At 34.7% G+C, this 24,532-nt stretch overlaps 1 protein-coding gene across 1 annotated transcript in view; it reads left to right on the top strand.

Annotated features, from left to right (window-relative positions):
* The window catches only part of rtel1 (regulator of telomere elongation helicase 1), a 50,290-nt gene extending 27,006 nt beyond the window's left edge, over positions 1-23,284 (top strand). Inside the window, 9 exon segments of the mRNA XM_056468431.1 lie at positions 3,293-3,464; positions 9,651-9,808; positions 10,284-10,379; positions 13,085-13,280; positions 18,632-18,769; positions 20,683-20,793; positions 20,894-21,115; positions 22,804-22,926; positions 23,027-23,284. Coding sequence (XP_056324406.1) covers positions 3,293-3,464; positions 9,651-9,808; positions 10,284-10,379; positions 13,085-13,280; positions 18,632-18,769; positions 20,683-20,793; positions 20,894-21,115; positions 22,804-22,926; positions 23,027-23,082 — 1,272 coding nt within the window. The 3' untranslated portion in view covers positions 23,083-23,284.
* The last annotated feature ends 1,248 nt before the right edge of the window (positions 23,285-24,532 follow it).

Below are 24,532 nucleotides of genomic sequence, written 5' to 3'. Positions count from 1 at the left end.
CTTTCGGCTACTTTGACGCTCTCGCCGCTTTCGGTGTGAACACACAGGTACCCCCCTAATCCAGAGACATGCTGTATAGGTGAATTGGATAAATTAAATGAGTGTGTGTGTGAATAAGAAAGTGTATAGGTGTTTCCAAGCACAAGTTAGGGTGTACTCCTGTAACCCCGCCGGTCCTACACCACCCAACTCGCTCCGAGCTGGAATCGAACCGGCGACCTTCCGCAAGGGAGTCGGTTGCTCTAAGAAGGAGGCTAAAGACCGTGGCCTCTAGCGTCTGTCGCTAGAGCACCTTTAGAGGTCAGAGGAATGAGGCCTCCGTTACACTCACACTAGGCTATCCGAACTGTGCCCAGGCGCGTTTAACCCCCATTTCCCAGTTTTTTTTGACAAGTGTGAGTGCTCTGAATCGGGCCCAGGTGCGGTTCCGTTGGCTTGGTACACTTGTAGTGTGAGTGCAAAGCATGCATGAGCATGAAACTGAAGACCTGATGTCACATTTAAGGGACTGTTTCATATGGATTTATGAATCATTGTTACTTTTCAATGAACGAAACTGTTGACTCTGTGTCATCGCATCCCAAACAATTTAAAATGATACAAAACAATAGAACTAAAGCAATCTCCATCGTACAGAGTGAGACCGCTTATCTTCTGTTAAATTGAACAGTCGCATCATCGATGACGTAATGTTAGTGCGGGCCGAGGGGGAGAAGGGATTGCGCCTGAGCACGGTTCAAGACAAGCGTGCCTTGTGTGAGTACACCCTTGGTGGACTGTCAGTGTAGGGTTGCAGATGGAAGGGCATCCGCCACATAAAAAAAACACTAAATTCATAGTCACACATTTTAAAGATTAGCAATATTAGAACAACGTGTAATAATAATTTGCATGGTTTGATGTTATATAAGCTAAATGCTATTAGATTTAATCACCACTGGCGTGTTGTGGAATTTATTGTAATACTTTTTTCCACTCAGTTGGTCAGAACAAATGTTGCTTGCTTACTTTGTGTCGAACTGTCAAGACGTACAATCTCAAAGTTTGGTATCCCGAATGGTACTGTGATTGACAGCCACACACACAGCAAAACATCAGATTTATCTGCACTGAGTAGCTGCACTGACAATCAACTCATGAAAAGAGTAGAATAGAGTGGAGGAACTATGACGTCACCTTGTAGGCTAATCGGCTGCTAGCATAATTGATGGTTCCCTCAACAAAATCCCCATAGGTTTTTCCCATAGACTTTTCGAAGATTGCAAATAATAGGCTCTGTGCTCAAACACTTACACGTTTTGTCCAACCGGATAATTCTCACATGAAAATACTTTTAGTACTTTTGATCTTAAATGCAAACGCAAGAACTCGAAAAGCTAACATTAGGCTAGAAATGGACTACAGTACCTTCGGGCCACTTGCCTGTGACGTCAGCACTATTCTACAACAGACAACTGTTCAAGTTTATTTTTAGAAATATGCTCCATGACAAAGATTTACTCTCTCAGTTTATTATATTATAATTCACGTTTTATAAACAAATAAATATGCAAAAACACATAGACCTACGTGCTTTTTGGATAGTTTTTATTACGTGGGAAATACATATTGTTTTGCTTTACGGTTGTTGTAAAAGTTTTAAAACTGTATATTTAAATGTGCCTACATAGTATTATCATCAGACGTATTTAAATAAGTGTATTGCTCGCGTGCATACATCCCGCTTACGTTAGCAACAGACAACAGAAATGAGGCGTGAGGGACAAGTCTATGCCTGCAAGTCCCATCATAGATAGCGAACAGCATTCAGTATTCTTTTTTTGTCACGAAGTACAACGAAAAGCAGCCCATACAGTCACATTTGCTACACATTTTTAAGGAGGAGTCTAAATACTGCAGTTATGACAAAGTTAAATGTGTTAAAACCGACAAAAAAGCAATTGATCATGTTAAAATGACACTTAATATATATGTATATTTTTACACATTTATTCACATGTTTGCATGACTGAGAGCAGGAAAGAGACAGGCTGCACTGGTAAGCAGTATCTTAATGTGATTAATCAATGTTAATCATAATGTTTAATTAAAATAAAGGATCAACAAATTAATCTGTCTTGACTCTTTACAAGCAAAGGCATTATCTACACACAATAAGAATTCCCAATTAGATAAACACTACAAACTATAAAATACTCTTCATGAAAATACTGAAATTATAGACAAATCTAACTGCTCAACGCAAGCAGGCTGCGTTCCAGAACAGTTCAGCACGATGACGTATAATGTCTCAGACACTGCCTCTAGTCCCATTTAGCAACTTGATAGCAACCGTCTTTTTAAAGTAGTGTAACATAGTCGGTACCAATAGCCTAGTGGTTAAGTGTGCCAGCATATCGCACCATAGTGCTCAGGGCGACCCGAGTTCGATTCCTGACTCAAGGTCCTATGCCCATCCTTCCCCTCTCTCTGCTCCCAGTGCTTTCCTGTCTGTCCTCCATACTATCCTATAAAAGGTGAAAAACCCCTAAAAAAATTGTTATAAAGTAGTGTAACAGATTAAAAAAATCAAGAGTGTGATGTAACTGGTGTTTTATGTCGTAGAATAAAACATGAGAGTATCTTGAGTTTGTGTTAGCCACAAACCTTATTTAAGCAATTTAACCGAAATCCCATTGAAAAAACCCATTGATTTTGGGATGAGGGAACAGGAACTGCTAAAATGCTAACTCACTTTCAGGTTTTTGCATACAAATTGAGGTCATAGTTCCTCCACTCTTTTCTGCAAATAACTGCAGTTGCACAGTTCAACCAGCGATGGCGACAAAGATGCAAAACTTATGGGCTGCAACTTTAACCATTCAGTTTAAGAGGTGCACATTCATTAGGCATGGGCCAGTATAATTTCTTATGGTTTGATAACTTTGGATTAAAATGTCAAGATTTCACAGTATTGTGATTACTGCTCTAAAATAACTCTTTTTAAATATCTTGGTAAAAAAATAACAAATTTATAACAAAATAACAAAACAAGTATTTTGGAACAGTAAATATGTCCGGCTAGATTATTAAAATAAATCATTGACTTCTGCTAGCTTCATCAGTTTAAATAAAAACAATTTTTATTTTTACAAAACATAAAAAACCTTATTAAAAAAGCTTACATATACCGTAGGAACAATATAACTGAGTTTTTTGACGGTTTTAAAACCTTGGCTTTTCCAATTCATGGTAAACCTTGAAACCATTTATCGTCCCATGGTTAACATTCATTGTTTAATTTGTGTATCAGAGACCGGTTCCTGTTAAGAAAAGAAAGGGAGATGGCCATGAGAATCAGGCAGACACCAGACTGCTCAACACAGGCTCCAGCTGTCCTACTAAGAGTGTCTGGCCCAGTGACATCTATCAAAAGGCCAAAACACTAGACGCTCACGTCCCCAGCCTAAAAAGGAGAAAATTAGGTGAGCTCACCACTATTTGTCTTTTTCATGAGGCTCTTGGTTCTTGTATTAATGCTGCATGTGGGATTTGTCAAATCATGTTAGCTGTGATTTAATTAAGCAAATGTACGCACTACTGGTTTCTAAGGTCATTTAGGCAAAAGTCGTTTATGCCATTTGCTGAATTGTAGTTGATTATATAAGTGTAGTAAGTTACTTTACTGGGAATCAAGCTGTTCTGAGACCCAGTGAGCAAATGATTATACAAAATAAAGGAAATCAAAAAATACAGATAAATAAATAAATTAAAAGGTCTTCATGTTCAATTCAAGTTATTTAAAAGAGACTGAATTCAATTACTGGCTGTATTCACACCAAACCTTTTCCCCTTCTTTAAGTAGAAGGAAAAAGTTGGAAAATATAACTAGAAAATTGATAACGACTATGTATTCTGTGTAATACCTGATGTGTATAATGATGGTGATCACTTAAGATTATTCTTAAAGGAAATATATTAGGACCCTCGTTCTCACTCTGAATGTAATTAGTTGTTAAAATTTGTATTATTATTATAACTTCCTTTTGATTCTTATGCTGTGTTTCTTTTTATATTTTACCATAATTTGAGTATATGTAGAGTTGGAACACCTGCCAATAATGTATGTAAATTGTATGTCATTTAAGGTCACGTACTGAGATCCAAATGTATTTTGAAATATTGTATGATTGTACTCAAGTGAGTGTTAACAATAAACATAAAATACAAAAAAAAGGAAATTGATAACGACCATCAAAATTTAAATGAATATGCAAATCTGCTCTCACTAACAAAATTAACTCAGCACAAATGGCAGTAGTAAGAAAAGAGCAGTAAAAAAGAATCTGTTCTTAGTGATGTGGGTTTATTTGCACAAGCTCTGCAGTTCACAGGCATCATGTCGGCATATGAGGTAAGTTTGATTAAAAAGTGTACCTGAGACTATATTTTATGGATCAGGCTAGTTAATCTCATTAGTTAATCTCTTTTCTTTACATTTACATTTAGTCATTTAGCTGACGCTTTTATCCAAAGCGACTTACAAATGAGGACAAGGAAGCAATTTACTATAAGACTGTATAATTTACTATTAACTATAAGAGCAGCAGTGAACAAGTGCTATAGACAAGTTTCAGGTGTGTAAAGTCTAAGAAGCAAAGCATTAGTAAATTTTTTTATTTATTTATTTTTTTTGAGAGAGAGTACAGTTAGAGGTATAGCCAGAGAGGCAGTTACAGATTAGGAAGGAAAGTGGAGACTAAATAGTTGAGTTTTTAGTCGTTTCTTGAAGACAGCAAGTGACTCTGCTGTTTGGATGTAGATAGGTAGTTCATTCCACCAACTGGGCAGATTGAATGCGAGTGTTCGGGAAAGTGATTTCTTCCCTCTTAGGGATGGAACCACAAGGCGACGTTCATTCACAGAACGCAAGTTTCTGGAGGGCACATATATCTGCAGAAGTGAGAGCAGATAAGGAGGAGCAAAGCCAGAGGTCGCTTTGTAAGCAAACATCAGAGCTCTGAATTTGATGCGAGCAGCAACTGGCAGCCAGTGCAAACGGGTGAGTAGTGGAGTGACGTGCTCTTTTGGGTTCATCAAAGACCACTCGTGCTGCTGCGTTCTGAAGCAGCTGAAGAGGTTTGATAGAATTAGCTGGAAGCCCGGCTAGTAGAGAGTTGCAATAATCCAGTTTGGAGAGAACAAGAGCTTGAACAATAAGTTGAGCTGCATGTTCAGGTATGAAGGGTCGGACCTTTCTGATGTTATAGAGTGCGAATCTACAAGATTGAGCAGTTCTAGAAATGTGGTCAGAGAAGTTTAGTTGGTCATCAATCGTTACTCCAAGGCTTTTTACCATTTTGGATGCAGTAATGGTTGCCCCATCCATCTGGATTGAAAAGTTATGGTGTAGAGTCGGGTTGGCAGAAATTTCAAGCATTTCTGTTTTCGCGAGGTTAAGCTGAAGATGATGATCTTTCATCCAGTGTGAAATGTCTGACAGGCAGGCTGAGACGTGAGCTGGAACCGAGGGATCATCAGGGTGAAAAGAGAGGTATAGCTGTGTATCATCAGCATAGCAGTGGTAGGAAAATCCATGTTTCTGGATGACTGGTCCTAAAGATGTCGTGTAGAATGGACATTGAACAGAGCCCTGAGGTACCCCAGTGTTTAGATGCTGTAGGTTGGACACCTCTCCCCTCCAAGACACCCTGAATGACCTGTCAGAGAGGTAAGATCTGAACCATTGAATAACAGTGCCTGCAACGCCCAGTGACTCAAGCGTAGATAGCAGGATCTGGTGATTTACAGTGTCAAAAGCAGCTGATAAATCCAGCAAGATGAGGACAGATGATTAAGAGTCTGCTTTAGCCAGTCTGAAATCCTCCACGACCGAGAGCAGGGCAGTCTCAGTTGAGTGGCCCTTCTTGAAGCCAGATTGCTTGTTGTCCATGAGGTTGTTTTGAGTAAGAAAGTCCAGGACTTGATTGAACACTACTTTCTCCAAAATCTTGGCCATGAATAGAAGCAGGGATACCGGTTGGTAGTTTTCAAGTAGCGTTTGATCCAGGTTGGGTTTCTTTAGCAGTGGGGTTATCCTAGCCTGCTTAAATGAAGTAGGGAATAAACCAGAGTCAAGAGATGTGTTAATTATGTGAGTCAGTGTTGGTATGACTGCAGGAGAAATGGCTTGTAAGAGATGAGAAGGAATGGGATCAAGCGAACAGGTGGTTGCATGGCTAGATAGCACGAGATTGGACACCTCAGACCCGGAGAGCTGGGAAAAAGAGGTGAGTGTGTGTAGTGTTGGTGGTGTATCTTGCGTGTTTGTTGTAGGTGCCGCAAATTGAGCACTGATTTTTGCAGTTTTGGTGCAAAATAATGTAGCAAAGTCATCAGTAGTGAGTGTGGAGGATGCGGGTGGAGGAGGAGGATATAGGAGGGAGGAAAATGTTTTAAAAAGTAAGCGAGGATTGGTGGCACTGTTGACTTTCTGACAAAAGTACGTCTGCTTTGCAGAAGTAACCTCAGACGAGAAGGAGGACAGAAGAGTTTGGTATGTTATGAGCTGTTCAGGATTTTTAGTTTTTCGCCAAATTCTCTCTGCAGCCCGAAGTTTTGAGCGATGCTCACGGAGAACATCAGAGAGCCAGGGTGCAGGAGGACTGGCACGGGCTGACCTGGATGTAAGAGGACATAGTCTGTCTAGACATGATGCTAGTGTGGAGCAAAGTGTATCAGTGGCACTGTTCGTATCAAGTGCAGAGAGTTTGCAAGTTGGAGGAAGAGAGTCTGAAACAATGGTGGAAAGTCTATTGAGTGAGAGAGAGTGTAGGTTTCTGCGAAATGCAACTAGAGTTGGAGTGTGTGGCGACTCAGGAGTAATGTGGATGTTGAGAGACAGAAGGAAATATAGTTATAGAAATATCTTTGCATGACACATTGACGCAATCCTTTATTTTGTATGCGATTTACTCACAATTATTCGGTTAACATCACTACTGTGCATACTTGCTGTTGTGGCATTATCTTAAACATATTTTAAGCATTGTGTCATAAAATGGAAGAGAAGCTTTCAGGAGTGCTCTTAAATGTCACCGGATTTTCAAATAAAACAGAACAAAAAAAGCGTCATTATAATCTGTTCTCATTGTCAAAATGAAAATATGATTATTACTTTAAAAAACAGCAATATAACCTTTTAGTTAATAACATGCTTATTAGTGGTGTTATTTTGCAGTAAAATACTATTTACATTTTTTTTTTACTGTACAATAGTATTAAAATGCAAAAAATACAATGATATAAATCACAGTTGGCCAACCCTGTTCCTGGAAATCTACCTTCCTGCAGATTTCAGATGCAACTCATATTAAACACATCTGCCTGATTCTAATTAAAGATGCTGTATGTAAGTTTTTGACTCTTCTAAAGCATAAAATACCATATTATGTTTGCAGATATTTAAGAAACATGCTAAGTGAACATTTTTGTTTATGTAAAAAACAATGCTGAAGTCAGATATTCTGCTTTGAAAATATGTTTTCTGTGCCGGAACATCTGTCTTTGTTTTAGTTCTTTTAACCCACCCACTGCCAGTATAGCCAGTTATATTTCAGCACCCCGGGTTGCCTTCATGGAAAATACATATTTCATTTAGAAAGGCTCTCAAAACATGTGTCCATGACTAAAACGCGACCCTCAGTGGACAGTAGCAGACTCCGGAATCAGAAGCAGATTCAGAGTTCCACATGAGGTTATTAATTAGCAAATAATATAAATGTTTTGAATGTAAACATTAGGTGAGCAGGTTACATTGTAACCCTGTGTCATAACAACATGCTACATGATAAGATTTGCAGTGATAAGCATTAATCATTAATACATATTAAACCTCTTTAACATTATTAAATGTACATGCTGAATCACTGATATGTGTTGGTTTGCAATATTTCAGAGATTTAAAGTTCCATTTCATACGGTTTATTTTATTTTTTAAGATCTGAGGTGAACTATCTGCTGCTGCTTTCAGTAGTATGGCAATAAATGTCACGTAAAATGGCATTCAAACTCACATTATTAGCATTTAACACTGAATGAAGCTCATGTGATGTACCTGAGGTGATCATTGTCTTCATTGTTGATCATAGTTTTCTGTTGTTCACCTGTGAGAAATAAAAGCCGTTTCTAATATGTCAATTCGATGTGTTGGTTAGAACAAAAACTCCTTTTAATATGGAAAATATTCCTTCTATCGGGTGCCGTTGCTTTTATATGGAACATGAGTTTAATCAGCCTTGTTGGTCCTCAATCTGGCGACCTGCGCTTCCGTTTGTTTTGATCCAGTAATGCAATATCTATTTCATCCACTGGGTGTCAAAGTTCCATACTGCACCTTTAATATGGTTCATGTGTGTTTGATCAGGGTAGGAGCTAAACTCTGCAGGAAGGTAGCTCTCCAGGAATAGGGTTGAGCACCCCTGATATAAGTAATAAAATTTATATAATATAAAATAATAATACCATAATATAAATACACAATATTATAAAATTTCTTATAATTCTTAAGATTTTATAGTTATATTTATTTGGTCAAAAACAGTGGCAGTGTGGCCTATGAAAACAGAAACTTTGTTCACTTTATGGTTTGTGTTTCGAGTGTGAAACGTTTAGTTTTCCTTAAATTATTCATCCTTAAAATGATTTTGCACTTAAAAGTTTAAAATATATATTTTCTGCTTTTTTTTCCACTCTCCCCACCAGATCAGTGCAATTTTAAGATGGTTAATTGTATCCTAATTTAATTAGTTTAAATCGAATCCTAATTTAAATCTAATAATTATTTAAATGGTAAAACTCCATTTATTTTCTTTCATAGCTTAGAAAAACACAAGAGCCCTAGAATGTGAAAAAGAAGTGATTATGTTACAAATAACTTTTAATACAATATCATTTTGTCTTTGAGTGTCATTTAGTATCACGATGATTTCTAAAAAGCTTGGATATTTAAGAATGCCCAAAAGCAGTTCTGTAAAAATGCCTTGGACAATGATTTAACATGTAGGGCTGCACAATATATCTTTTCGATATCGCAATGTGTGTGTCACATCACAGGATATGCAGTGTTAATTTGGGATTATAGTTGAACAACAATTGAGAGTTGTGATGTCATTGCAAAGTATAACCACAACAGAGGGAAACGTTATCTTTTGCACGTGTTTTAAAGGCATTTAAAGAAGTGTAGAGGCACAATAACGTGAAACATTTGCTACTTTAATAAAGAATAATTTTACTGAATAATTTATACAATGACGACTAAACAGTGTTATTTTACATCTGAAAGTTATTTTATCTGAAATAAATGTACTGTTTGACTGTCCAGAAAACCATAAAACACTGTTTATTTGACTTTTTCGTTTGCTCTATTGTAATTATTCTTGCTTGCTATTTGTTTATTATTATTTTTATACATGATTCACACCTTTACAAAATCAACCCAACCAATCTAAATTAAGGAGTTTTTTTTTCTGAAATATAGCTATTCAAGTCATATAGTGAAATTGTATTCATATCACAATAAATAACGCAGAAAAATAAAATATCGCAATGTCAGATTTTTCCAATATTGTGCAGCCCTAGTTACAAGTCAGGAAAAATGACTGATGTTTCAGACTCAGAAGAACATTCAGGACGAGAAGGTGCAGCCAGACTTTGCATTCAATATGAGATGGAGATGACAAGCAAAAGGAAACCAGTCAGCCTGCTGGACGCCCTGGATGACACAACCAACAAAGGAGAAAGGGAAGACAGCATGGTTGGGGAGGAAAGGGTGAGACCAATTTTGTTTTCTCTCCAACGTTTAGCACTAAATGAGATGTAATGCAGAAAGCCGGGCGTTTTTTGTCCATATAATGAAAGTGGATAGTGATGTATAGTGCCGCTGTGTAAAAAAGACAAGTATGATAAAAACTGTCCAATACAATGTTTGCAACAATTTCCAGATCTTCTGAATTCATAAGATAGCCTAATGGAAGAGCACAAGACTTTTCTCAGAGAAATTGAAAGTGAATAACCTAGAAAATGGATTTTTTTGCTGAGTAAATGGGATATGAATGGTAAAGAATTGCCTCATAAATCACGATCAGGGTTTTGAATGACAACTTTGATCTCTTTTTATCTTTATCATCAATTCCTTTTCCTTTCATCAGATTAGCTTATAATTTTTTTTTTGCACGTGCCGTAACTTGTGAGCAAATCTTTTTCACTAATTTTCCATTTCTCTCATTGGTTTTTTGACCCTGCAGGCGAGTCGCTTGTCTACTCTTTCTCTCCAGCATGACAAACGTCTGGATGATGAATCGAGGGGCGGGAAACGGAAAATTAAAGTGGTTCAAGAACGGGTGAGGCATCTTAATTCATTTTTTTTAAATTTCATTGGTATATGCAGAATACCCCAGTATGCTCAGTATAATAAGACTATGAGGAAGCTGTATTATTATTATTTTTTGATTAGTCTTTTTTTATATAATAATAATGACGATAATAATAATAATAATAATAAGCTGTGGGCAAAGATTAATTGCTTCCAAAATAAAAAGTTTGTTTTGACATATACAGTTGAAGTCCCCCTGTTTATTTTTTCTCACACATTTCTAAATATAATAGTTTTAATAACTCATTTCTAATAACTGATTTCTTTTATCTTTGCCATGATGACAGTAAATACTATTTTACTAGATATTTTTCAAGACACTTCTATACAGCTTTAAGTGACATTTAAAGGCTTAACTAGGTTAATTAGGGTAACTAGGCAGGTTGGGGTAATTAGGCAAGTTATTGTATAATGATGGTTTTTCTGTAGACTATCGAAAAAATAAATAGCTTAAAGAGGCTAGTAATTTTGACCTTAAAATGGCTTTTAAAAAATTTAAACTGCTTTTATTTTTGCTGAAATAAAACAAATAAGACTTTCTCTAGAAGAAAAAATATGATCAGACATACTGTGAAAATTCCCTTGCTCTGTTAAACATCATTTGGGAAATATTTAAAAAAGAAAAATAAATTCAAAGTGGGATAATAATTCTAACTTCAACTGTATGTGTGTACTGTGTAAATATTTATGTATGTATTAGAATGTTTATTTAATGTAAAATGTTTATTTATATTTTGATATAAGATATGTTCGTGAAACAAGTGTATATAGAAGGCACACGCATATTGTGATTAATCTTACCTTTGCCGGTAACACTTTATAATAGCTACAGAATGAATCATTTATTAAACATTAACAAATAGTGAATTCATTATCTGTTCAGCATTAAATCCATATTAACATATGTTAGTAAACAAATACAAATGCAGATACAAATGCTCTACTCTTGACTTAGGATAAATATAATGTGCTCGTATAATTTTTTTCATACTTTGTTAATTATTATTTTTCATTACCAAGTTAAGTATTGCATTATTTACAAACTAGTTATTCGAGAGAAGCTGCTGATTTTTATAGATTGTTCAGAATGCATAAGTAAATGATTAATGAACTATTCAGGTTAACATTTTTATCCTATTATTTAGGTGTATACTAATAGTACTATGTATGTTAATAAATGCTTTATTAAGTCAACTTCATGCAGTTTTGTGACCTGATCTAAAGTGAGGACTACCCATGCTTTATAAATCATAAATCATCCCTTATAAATAACCTTATCTAAAATAAAATTACTGTACGGCTTAAACATCGCTAAATAACATTAAAATGTTGTATCATAATGTATTGTTAAAATATATTGTTGTTGTTATCCAGTTTTATGTTATATTTTAACACTCATGTTTCTTAGCAATGTTTAAACTTTACAGTAATTTCACTTTTTAGATAAGATTGCAAATATTTATTGTTCATTTGATACTAAGCCTTTAAGTGTCATTTATTAGGGATTTATAAAGCATAAATAGTCCTCACTAGATTAAGTAAATAAAGCATTTATTAACATACACATTAACTATTAGTATATGCCTGAATAATAAGATATAAAGGTTGATTTGAATAGTTTATTAATCATTTACTAACTCATTCTGAATGATCTTAAAATCCCCAACTACTCTTAAATACAAAAGATGTGTAAATAATGCGATACTTAATTTAGTAATGAAAAATTAATCAGTTACAAAGTATGAAAATAACATTATTAAGCATATTATACATGTGCTTTTGAGTCAAGAATAGAGTATTTGTATCTGCAGTTATAAACTGCTTACTAACGTCTATTAATGTAGAGTTAATGCTTAAAAAATAATGAATTCACAATTTGCTAATTTATTTCAAAAAGAAATATTCTTTGTATTAAATGAAATAAATCTGATAATGTAAATGTATTTAATGTCAACTTTAGGAGTTAGATCACCCAAAAATAAACATTTTATTACCTTCATCTCATGTGGTTTTAAACCTTTTGGAGTTTCTTTCTTCTGTTGAACACAAAAGAAGATATTTTGAAGAATGCTGGGTAATGGGACCCATCGACAGCCATAGTGGGAAAAAATATTACAATGGAATTCAATGGGTCCCAGCAACCAGTATTTTCACAATATCTTCTTTTGTTTTCAACAAAAGAAAAAAGAAAAAACTCAAATAGGTTTCTTTCAAACACGTGAAGAGTGAGTAAATGATGACAGAATTTTTACATTTGTTAATTTAATGTGCCCTTTCAGAATAAAAGTCGTAATAATAATGAAAAAACTTAAACATGTTTATTTTTGTTTTATTGAAATTGACATTTAGAGGATTTTGTATGGCCCTTTCGTGTAAAATCAACAAATTTATTCCCAAAAAAACCTAAACATCGTAAAGTTCCTATCTTTTGAACAGTTGTGTAGTGTAGAGCCCTTTTTTGGTCTTTATTTTTGTGAAAAAGTATTTTGCAATGTAATAATGACACAACTTACCCTCACATTTATTGAATTAGCATAATAAATGGATTTATACAACCAAAGGAATTATTATTATTATTATTATTATTATTATTATTATTATTATTATTATTATTATTATTATTATTATTAATAATAATAATGTATTCTATTTCTTCTGCTATCTGTGCTTCAGGAAACAGTGACTTCCCAAACTGCAAAAACTGGCAAGGCTTTCATGATGGAGCTGAGAAGATGCCTGAGTCATGAGAACTTCAAGCTCATCATGGAGGCGCTTCAGTCATACAAGACTGCAGATGACTTGAATAACCTTCTGGCTACTGTTGCTGAACCCCTCACACAAGACCACAACACTCACAGTCTGCTGAGAGGTATGTGATGCGATCTCAATCAATCCACACTGTGAACTAGGCCAGACAGAACCTGATGACTTTTATTTCAGCAATGGAATTTAGTAAAAATTCTGTAGAGTAAATGAACTATAAATTAACACATCAAATACAATGCAGATTCCGCATGAGCCTTCATGAGTAATGAGTGCTGCATAGAAAAAGGCTGGTTTAGCGTTAATACGCGTGACCCACGGCGCATGCCTTGCGCATAGTCATGCATTTATACTTCTGCGTGCTGTTTGTGTTGCTCTGCAATAACATTTCCGAAACACTAGCTGGCAGTAGTTTATGTTATGTTCCTCTGTATTGAGTTTTTCGCGAGAGTTTTGTTTTTTCTTAACACTATCTTAATGTACAAGTAGCTAAAACTCGCTCATTTAGAGGTGGGAACCGGCAGACGTGCAACAACTTTAATTATAAGGTAAACAAAACAAAGGTTTCCATCTGGAGCTCCCCAGGGCTATGCGACCATGTGAAGGCTGCCGGAACACACACGTGTGCTTGACGCAGAAGTATAAATCAGCCTTAATAAGCAGGGCCAGACAGAATCTGTGGACTTTATTGCTATTTCTACATAGAATTTTGTAAAAATCTGTGGAATGATTTTGAGCATATATTAACTATAAACTTAACACAAACGAAAATGACATAATTTAAAAATAATAACCTTTTAACTTTCATTGAAAGTTTACAGTGCAAATCTAATTAAATCCACTTGTTTTGTAAACAAAGTGAGTCATATAATATATCTGCTAAAAGAAAACAATTTACTTAACCAACTGTTTTGTACATAAATCACCAAACGGATCACAACCCACGATTTGAAACGCACGTAACCCAGAGATTAAAGCATTGTTTTAACTTCGCAGAAAGAGACGCCTCTCACGTCGTTCAAATCACATGTATGAAAGCATTTGGGCTTTCTTGTAAAACATAATGAAGATGGAAGAAGTTGTGGTGGGTTATTCGGTTATTCGGAATATTGTGGGTTTCTTAGGTTATTAAAGGTGTTTTCTGTCAATACTTGTTTAGCCTGCGTCGATGCATTCAGTGTAAGTTGCACGATTAATCATTAAAAGATCGGGAGCTCAACACCCACACAACATCAATTTGAAATGATAGTGATTTTGCATATGTTTATTAATCCTTTGAATCGCTGCACTCAACTCTGTGTTTGAAAAAACGCGAAAATCAAGAGAGATTCAGTCTTGAGTCTTCTGAGTTAGTTAAGAACTTAGTCAAATAACACAGACGTGCTGGGAAAACAGTTTATAATAAAACCACTGATGTTTATTGTAAAGATTAAAATCACCGTCATATGCATTTAGCGACGCTCAAAAATGAAAGTTGAAGGCAGCAATTACGTTATTTAACCAATAGGTGGCGACAACCAACCATCGAAAATATGCCACTGAATAATTGTTCAAAAATTATCCATCTAGCAATGAAACATGAAGTTTTATGAGTATAAATTTTATAAATGAATTTTATAAATGAGTAACTGAACCATTTATTGAAAATGAGACTACAAATAAATATGGGTTGTACAAATTATAATGTTAGATTTCTACATTTAGCGTCATCCGCAACTGATTTTTTTTCACAGTCCTGAATATTTTACAATTCATTTTTATTCAGCTGATTATTTCTTCATGTTATTCTTTAATAAAATTACAGGTTCTAAGTTTTGTTTGTTAAAACCGAAAGTTTCTTGCAGTGCTGCTTCTGTAATAAATGGAAAGCAAATTACATTTGTCCCCTCCCCTTTATGGCTGATCTGTAAAATGGTTTGATCCGTGACTAAAAAAAAACATATTGTGATCCGAATCCTGAGAATTGTGATATATTACACCCCTAATAACTAATAAGCAGGGTCAGGCTGAATCTTGACTTTTTTTAGATATTTTGTGCGGCGTTAAATAACAAAAATTCTGCGAATTTGAAAAGAAAACCTAACACACAAAAAAAAAAAATATAAAAAAACACAAAAAAATGTTAAACTACAGTCAAAATGCAATTAAAACCCTTGTTTGGTAAACAAAGCTACAGCAGTTTTCTCATCTAATACAAGTCAAGTTAAGCTTTATTGTCATTTCACTATGTCTGTGGACATACAGTGGAATGAAATGTCGTGTCTCGCAGAACCACAGTGCTACATAAATAACCAATCATAAATATGAAGCCAACACTGAAAGTAAGAGCTTTTTTAAACCTATACATAACTGACATACCAGAGTAGTAATCTAACTATACTAACCATACATATACTATAAATACTTAAACTATACACAACCTAAGACACACTATACAAGTACTTTTACAACAGACAGAACAATATTGTGCAAGATATTGTGCAAAAACGGTATTTAAGGTTAAAGAAAACTAGTAGTGCAGCATGATTTGTGATACATTCACAAATAAACATTGTTTTTTCTTATTGAGTTGTTGTAAGATGGAGTTTAAGTAAAGTGTTCAGTGCATATAGAGAGAGAGAGAGACAGACAGAGAAAGTTTCTATGGATGGTTTGTCAAGCCCACTTACCTGTCTGAAGCACACTCAGCAATGCGCAATGTTTTTATAGAAACATGGAGTGATTTTAAGAACGTGTCAGGTGCAAACTGGTGCAAAGGTCTGGAACAGTGTCAGAGATGAACGAGTGCGTTTTCTACAGGTGGTTTTTCAAGCCAACTAAAAGACAAAAATATGACATTACAAATTGTGTTGTTTATAATTGGTTTAAACATATGCATATTGTTTAATAATATCACTGAAATATAAAAAATGAATAATGGGGGCGACGCAGTGATGCAGTAGGTAGTGCTGTCGCCTCACAGCAAGAAGGTTGCTGGTTCGAGCCTCGGCTGGGTCAGTTGGTGTATCTGTGTGGAGTTTGCATGTTCTCCCTGCATTCGTGTGGGTTTCCTCCGATTGCTCCGGTTTCTCTCACAGTCCAAAGACATGCGGTATAGGTGAATTGGGTAGGCTAAATGAGATGGGTTGTGGCTGGAAGGGCATCTGCTGCGTAAAAAACATGCTGGAAAAGTTGGCGGTTCATTCCGCTGTGGTGACACCTGATTAATAAAGGGAATAAGCCGAAAAGAAAATGAATGAATGAATGAATATGCATTTACATAAAAGGAGAAACAATACAAAGATTTAAATGAATTTGTTTATTAAGTCAAGTCAATTGACCCTTCGCTAAGCCCGCCCGAGCTTAGCAACCGTAGCTATGCACAGGAGAACTGTCAAGTTTTTGAGCGAGGGAAACAAGCCAAAGCGTTATGCATATGGTTTGTGCAAATCTGATACCCTGGATCCTAAAAGTTTGGACAGGGTGGTGGAATTTTTTTCCCTTTCCAAAACCTAAAACCCAATTGGAGAAATGCCAGCATGGATCAAGCACTAAAAGAGCGGGGTTAAGTTGGTTTTGTTTTCGATATTCCTGACACATTCAGCCATAGATGGCATTAGCCCCTTTCACACAGTGATTCCGGTAAATATACGGAAAATTACCGGAACAACTTTACCAGTAAATTTAAAAAAGCCCTGTTCACACAGGCAAGAACGTTCCGGAAAAGAGCATTCTCACATCCATTCCAAAACACCAGTAAATTCTGACGTCATTAACCAGAAATTATCTCTAAACGGCTGCGCTTGTATTTAAACACAGAAGGAGTCGGGCTTTTGTTGATGGTACATAATTTATGTGTGTGCTGGTGTCCACCGGCTTCTTCACCTGCACACGCGAAAGATCTTGAAGGTAAACAAACAGCGGTTTATCAAAAGCATTTAATTGATCATTTTTTACATAGTTGGCATGAAGAAGGAACATGGAAATGTTATCTGATTAACATCTAGCAGGTAAATGTGTGTGGAAAAATATTCAAAGGCTTTTTTATTTTCATAAACAGCGTGGATGTGAATATGTCTGAGTGTTCTGATTGGGTGGATTAGATGTCTCACGTCAACATGTTCTAATTGTGAACGTGCTCTTTGCAGTAATTTTCCTTCTGCGTTCACACAGCGCAGCATTCCGGCAAATTAAAGGCAATGTTACAACTTCTCTTTCCATAAAAATTGCTGGAACGAATTTACCGTTTTTTTCAAAAAGGCCCTGTTCACACATGATCCCTTTCCAGAAAATTGCCGGTAATTTCCAGAAAGGTCTGTATATGTGAAAGGGGCTAATAACTCGCACACCTCTTACCGTGAAAATATCTAAACTGTTTCCTACAAAAATACAAAGCAGGTTATGTTTCCCAGCTGTCTTTTTCTTCTTTTTCGCTCGATATTATGAGCACTAATCCGTTTAAGCCCTCGCAATAGTAGTCATACTAATAGCAATCATATTTCCATCTGTTTCAAGCTACGAATATTTGAAGTTACATATCAACAGAACAAAACCGAGATGTGATCACAATCTGAGCGCTTGCGATCAATATACTTCACCCGCAGCTGTTTTTCAGTAATTTATAACCCTCGTGTCCATGTCAGAGCTACAGTTCACAGATGTTTTCGTCTGTGTTTTTGAAAATTTTGTCATTGGTGATGACGTTCTAGCAGGTTAGTGTCTGCTTTTATATTTGGTGTCTGATTAGTATTTGCTGGTAGGGAAAATCTTTTTGTTCACTTCTGCTATTTATACTTTGATTTGCATTTCAATTTCTTTATTTTTTCCACTCAACTGCAAATTATAATAGAAACTGTATAAAAAGCACACAAACACACTGACAGTTATAGGTACTGTACATTGTTATGGGTCAATGATGCTAATATTCGGCACAAGTCCATCAATTTCGCCTTTCTGGCTGCTCTTTCTATAAATAAATTATGTAGAAGCACTGTTCATGCGTTTCCTCATTGGTTTGTAACGCTATATTTCATTTCACAACAATTTGTCGATCAGGCTTTTTGGTTAAATAAAGGAAAATCACGGTTTAATTTGTTATTATTAGAATATTTTTAAATTTCACCTATCCTGCTGTGCATGAACTAAGCTGTTGAATGCTCAGGTTATGAGGCGGCTACGCTAACCTAGCTTCAATTCTGATTAAATTATTTACTAATCGGTTACCTATAATATCGTGAATATACCCCTGTAATGCATACTGCAGTCCTTTTTTGTTTGGCTTTCTCGGATATCTCACCTGTTCGCCAGAAATGACTAATTATATCCCTGGCAATGTCTAAGCTTGACAAGCTTAACAACAGTAACTAAGGAGGGCGGGGCTTAGCAAAGGGTCAATTTGCTTTTTAAATTCAAATTGCTTCAATTTGCTAATTCTATTTGCCATCTGACTTTAACTTACAACTTTTTTTTTCCCTCAAGGTCTTTATCAGTTTATCCGACCACACCATAAGAAAGAATATGATGAGCGTTGTTTGGAGTTAACAGGTGAAGGTTGTGGCTACAAACAGGAGCATTCATTGTCCAGGGAGGAGAAAGAGGCTCTCAGGCACAACTCCGGTAACTCTTGACTAGTACATTGTACAGTATGTGACACATTAATTTCAGTAGTTGATTCCAATAACAGTCATTTTCACAATTCTCTGTATTAATTTCAATACCATAGCAAATTACTTAAAAATATATATTTTATCTTTGTTTCCCCCACTTATACATTAACCTTGTAACTCTTTGGTGACATCCAGTTTGACAATGTATTTTTTTAAATCTGTATATCCATGTGATGGGTCAGGAGCCCTGTATTCGGTACAATTTGAAAGCTTAGAATCTCTGTTTTCTCCACATATTTGACGTTTTTTGTTACTGTAAGAAACCTATTTCATTACATGCTTACAAGGCTCAGCATGCTATAAGGCTCAGAACTGGAAATCATATTTTAAATTAAAATTACTAATACATTTGAAAGCATCCACTGAGCAGTGGGTGACGGATTGACCTGGTAGCTGTACTACTGGTGCTGCAGAAAGACTGTTATTACATTTCTTTTTTTTATTCAACATTGACTTTAGACATTGACTGGTAAAGAAGTACCAGTCACACTTTACAAAACGGTTTCATTAATTGAGTTTATTTAATGTATTTACTAACATGAACAACACTTGCATTATTAAAACGAAAAGTTGTAGTTGTTAGCTTTAGTTAATGGAGTGTGAGTTTACTAATGGACTAATAATAAAATAGCTTTATATATTCATTAACTAATGTTAACAAATATTAATATATGTATTGCTACTGTATTGCTAACGTATTGATTCGTTAACTAATGGAACCTTATTGTGTAGTGTGACTGAAGTACAAACACTTTTGACAATATGAAATGTGGGGATATGATTCGTATCATAATACAGTTGAAGTCAGAATTATTAGCCCCCCTTTGAATTTATTTTTTTATATTTCCCAAATGATGTTTAACAGGGCAAGGAAATTTTCACAGTATGTCTAATAATATTTTTTCTTCTAGAAAAAGTCTTAGTTGTTTTATTTTGGCTAGAATAAAAGCAGTTTTAAATTTTTCAAAAAATCAAATTATTAGCCCCTTTAAGCTAACTATTTTTGATAGTCTACAGAACAAACCATTGTTATACAATATCTTACCGAAGTACACTAACCTGCCTAGTTAACCTAATTAACCTAGTTAAGCCTTTAAATGTCAGTTTAAGCTGTTTGGAAGTGTCTTAAAAATATCTAGTAAAATATTATTTACTGTCATCATGGCAAAGAGAAAATAAATCAGTTATTAGAAATTAGTTATTAAAAAAAATAAAAATAAGCGGGCTAATAATTCTGACTTCAACTGTACATGGTTACAAAACAATATATTTTGAAATAGTGATGTTTCTTTTTTCCTCATAAGTTAGGCATTTAATTTTAGAGTTGTCATTAAAAATTAACTGCGATTAAACAAAATACAGGAATTAAAGATAAAATCAGGGCTCAAACTTCACTGGATTTTATTTATTCTTTATTTAATTATTTAACAAAAGAAATGCACTCTGACAGTAAACATGTAGGCCTTATTTTCTTTTTCAGTAGTAAACCATATTTTTTTTATTTAAATTAAAAAAAATCATTTTATTAAATTTTTCTAACAAAAAAATTTACTCTGTCTGAAAGTAAACATTTAGGCTTTATTTTCTAAATATTGCTTAAGGTAAATATTAATACTTAATATTAGGGTACGAGATTTTATGTTCAGTAAACAACTATTTTACATTTTAAACTGCTTATTAATAGTTAGTAATTTAGTTGTTAGTTTTAGGTGTTAGTTAGGATTAAGGATGTAAAATAAGATCATACATTATTAGTAACAATAAACAGCCAATAATAATAATAATAATAATAATAGGTAAGTTATAAGTCAGTAGTTAAAAGTTGGAACTGTTACTTCATTTAAACTGTTATTTTTTTTCTAGTGAAAGCTGAGATTCCACCTGTAAATCCACCCATTGAGCAGCTGAATTCTAGTCGACAGCTGAACCAAGGTGGTTCGCACCTAGGAACCATTCAACTTAATGGAGGGGAAGGTAAAATCGGAGGTATACTGGAGATGCTGTGATTTTAAAAAGGCAGCTTGTTCTGGATGCACACATATTTGATTTTTGATTTGTTTGTGAAATTCTACAGTGAATGTGAGAAGTGAAGAACAGAAGCCACAAACATCCGTCAAAGAAGGCCCGTCGTGCTCTTCTCTGCTGTCAGACATAAAACAGGCCATCGGTGCAGAAAAAACCCGTCAGATGTTTTCAGCCTTGCAGGCGTATAAAACGTCAAACAATTATGAACAGATGGTGTCGACTGTTGTGAGCTTATTGACCGAGAGAGATGAAGACATCACCCTACTAGAACGTTAGTCTGTTTCTTTTGGGTTCATCATCACTTTTTTAATATTGTCAAAAATGTACAGTTGAAGTCAGAATAATTTGCCTTCCTGTGAATTTCAAATATTTTCCAAACGATGTTTAACAGAGCAAGGAATATTTTTTATAAATTTTTTCCTATTTCTTCTATTTTTATTTTATTTGTAATTTTTAAAGAAAGATTAATGTCAATATTATTAGCTCTCTTAAGCAATTTTTTTTTCTATTGTTTACAGAACAAACCATCATTATACAATGACATGCCTACAGTAATTACCCTAATTAACCTAGTTAAGCATTTAAATTGCACTTTAAGCTGAATACTAGTATCCTGAAAAATATCTAGTAAAATATGATTTACTGTCATCATGGCAAAGATAAAACAAACCAGTTATTAGAAATTAGTTATTAAAACTATCATGTTTAGAAATGTGTTGAGAAAATCTTAAAAATCTAACAGAAATTGAGCGGAATACACTCACCGGCCAATTTATTAGGTACACCTGTCCAACAGCTTGATTTAAGTGATGTTGAACAAGGCGTGGTTGTTGGTGCCAGATGGGCTGGTATAGGTATTTCAGAAACTTTTGATTTACTTGGATTTTCACGCACAACCATCTCTAGGGTTTACAGGGAATGGTCAGAAAAAGAGAAAATATCCAGTGAGCGGCAGTTCTGTGAGCGCAAATGCCTTGTTGATGCCAGAGGTCAGAGGAGAATGGCCAGACTGGTTTAAGCTGATAGAAAGGCAACAGTAACTCAAATAACCACTCGTTACAACCGAGGTATGCAGACAAGCATCTCTGAACGCACATGTCAAACCTTGAGGCGGATGAGCTACAGTAGCAGACTACACCAGGTGTCACTCCTGTCAGCTATGAACAGGAAACTGAGGCTACAGTTTACACAGGCTCACCAAAATTGGATGATAGAAGGTTGGAAAAACGTTGCCTAGTTTGATGAGTCTCAATTTCTGCTGTGACATTCAGATGGTAGGGTCAGAATTTGGCATCAAAAACATGAAAGCATGGATCCATCCTGGCTTGTACCAACGGTTCATGCTGGTGGTGGTTTAATAGTGTGGGGGATATTTTCTTGGCACACTTTGAGTCCGTTAGTACCTATTGAGCATTGTGTCAACGCCACAGCCTACCTGAGTATTGTTGCTGACAATGTCCCTCCCTTTATGACCACAGTGTACCCATATTCTGATGGCTACTTCCAGAAAGATAACGCACATGATATCATGGTGTCATGAAGCATGAATCATCTCAGACTGGTTTCTTGAACACGACAATTAGTTCACTGTACTAAAATGGCCTCCACAGTCACCAGAACTCAATCCAATAGAGCACCTTTAGGATGTGGTGGAATAGGAGATTATGGATGTGCAGCCAATATATCTACAGCATTTGCATGATGCTATCATGTTAATATGGACCAAAATCTCTGAGGAGTATTACCAGTACATTGTTAAACATATGCCACGAAGGATTAAGGCAGTTCTGAAGGCAAAAATGGGGTCCAACACAGTACTAGTAAGGTGTACCTAATAAAGTGGCCGGTGAGTGTACATACAGGGGGTTATAAATTCAGGAAGGCTAATAATTCTGACTTCAACTGAATATCTGTTAAATAAAGTTATTCTTTATTTTTGTTTTTTCCGGGTGGGTTTAGGTTTATCTGTGCTCATTCGACCACAGCACAGGAAGCAGTTTGGTGAGCTGCTAAAATCCTTGACTGGAAATGATTCTGTGGTTGTCCAGGATTCAGACGTTGGATCAAGTCAGTTAAATCAAGGTATATATATATTTTATACTGTATATAAATATATAATTCTTTAAAAGGGATAGTAAATAACTATGCTAAATATTTTTTCCACAATTGTATTTCTTTTCAGCATCTCAGTTATCTGGAGGAAAGACTCAACGCAAGATATCATCCTTCTTTTCATGAATGCTGCTAGGTTTCGAGATATTGAATCCATATCTTCATTTTATTTACATATACCATGTATACTGGGATTTATGCAGGAGAGTGTTAAAAAAACTTATATTGCACATCTGACATATTACGATGCATTAAATGTAATTTCAATTTTTCGGTTTATACTTAAGATAATTTTTTAAATAAATAAATGAATTAGTTTTATATTTCACATTTAAACTGTGTTTTTCAAATTCTTTTGAGAAAAATGTCATTTTAATAAAGTATATTGTGAGTGATTTCATTTGCCCAGTGCCAGCACTTTTTTATAAATTTTTTTTTTTAATTAAATTAAATTTAGTTAAGTTTTATTTAATTTTATTAGAAAACATTAGGGTTCTAGTTCTTCAATTTGCTTTAATGAATATCCAATTTTGCTAACAGTGAATGATATAAAAATATACAAATATTATAAAAAATATTATAAAACAATGATTTATGAAAACGATAGCTTTTTTAATTAAATCAGCATTTTTCAGTTTATGAACTAAAAAATAAGTTTATTGGGGAAATATTAACCGAATTTTTATTGTTTTCAAACACATTTAAAGTCTAATTAAAACATCAAACATCAAAAATGTCCATTGCCGAAGAAGAGAAATACAAAAAAAAAAAAAAGCTCATGAAAAAAACAAACTGGTTCTGGGTGAATCTTATAAGTACAGATACATCAGAGTGAACTTTGCAAGAGATTAAATAAAATATAAAACATACAAAATGTACAACAGAATGACACAATTCATATTGTGCAAATACAAAATATACAATACAGGATAATAAAATGCGCATACAATATAATGTTATACAAACACACAGACATTATCCAGTCTACACAATATATTAACAGATTAATATAAGACAGTCCTGGTTATTAGTCTGTGTATTCATTTATGAAAAAATACGTAAATAAGTTTTTTTCTTTCACTTTTGTCAATTGGAGAAGTTTTGTTCCTCGCCGCTGTCGGCACTGGCTTTTGGGACTTGTAGAGCTGCGCATCGATGGATTTGTTCTTCAGTGTTCGGACTTTCAGCAGTGAAAATTAAACCATACTGAACTAAACTAAACTAAACTGAACATCAATTCTGAAAACTGGACTGACAGTGTTTCAATTCACTATAATCTTATATGTTAAAATGCGTTGACACAATCTACATTGTAAAAGCGCTATAGAAATAAATATTAAGAAGACTAAAAGGTAGTCTATTTTATAGTCATATTATGAACAACATAACCTGCCAAACAAACAAAAAACTTTGGTTTGGAATCAGCCCGAATCTTTTGTTTGTGTGTTTATTATTATTATTATTATTATTATTATTATTATTATTATTATTATTATTATTTTTATTATGTTGTTAATGCACTGAAATGGCACCTAGGGAAGCGCCGACTGATGACGACAGAGTGAGGTCAAAGTCG

The sequence above is a fragment of the Danio aesculapii genome, chromosome 11, assembly GCF_903798145.1.
Source record: "Danio aesculapii chromosome 11, fDanAes4.1, whole genome shotgun sequence".
Classification (NCBI taxonomy): domain Eukaryota; kingdom Metazoa; phylum Chordata; class Actinopteri; order Cypriniformes; family Danionidae; genus Danio; species Danio aesculapii.
This window is presented reverse-complemented; position numbering and strand designations above follow the sequence as displayed.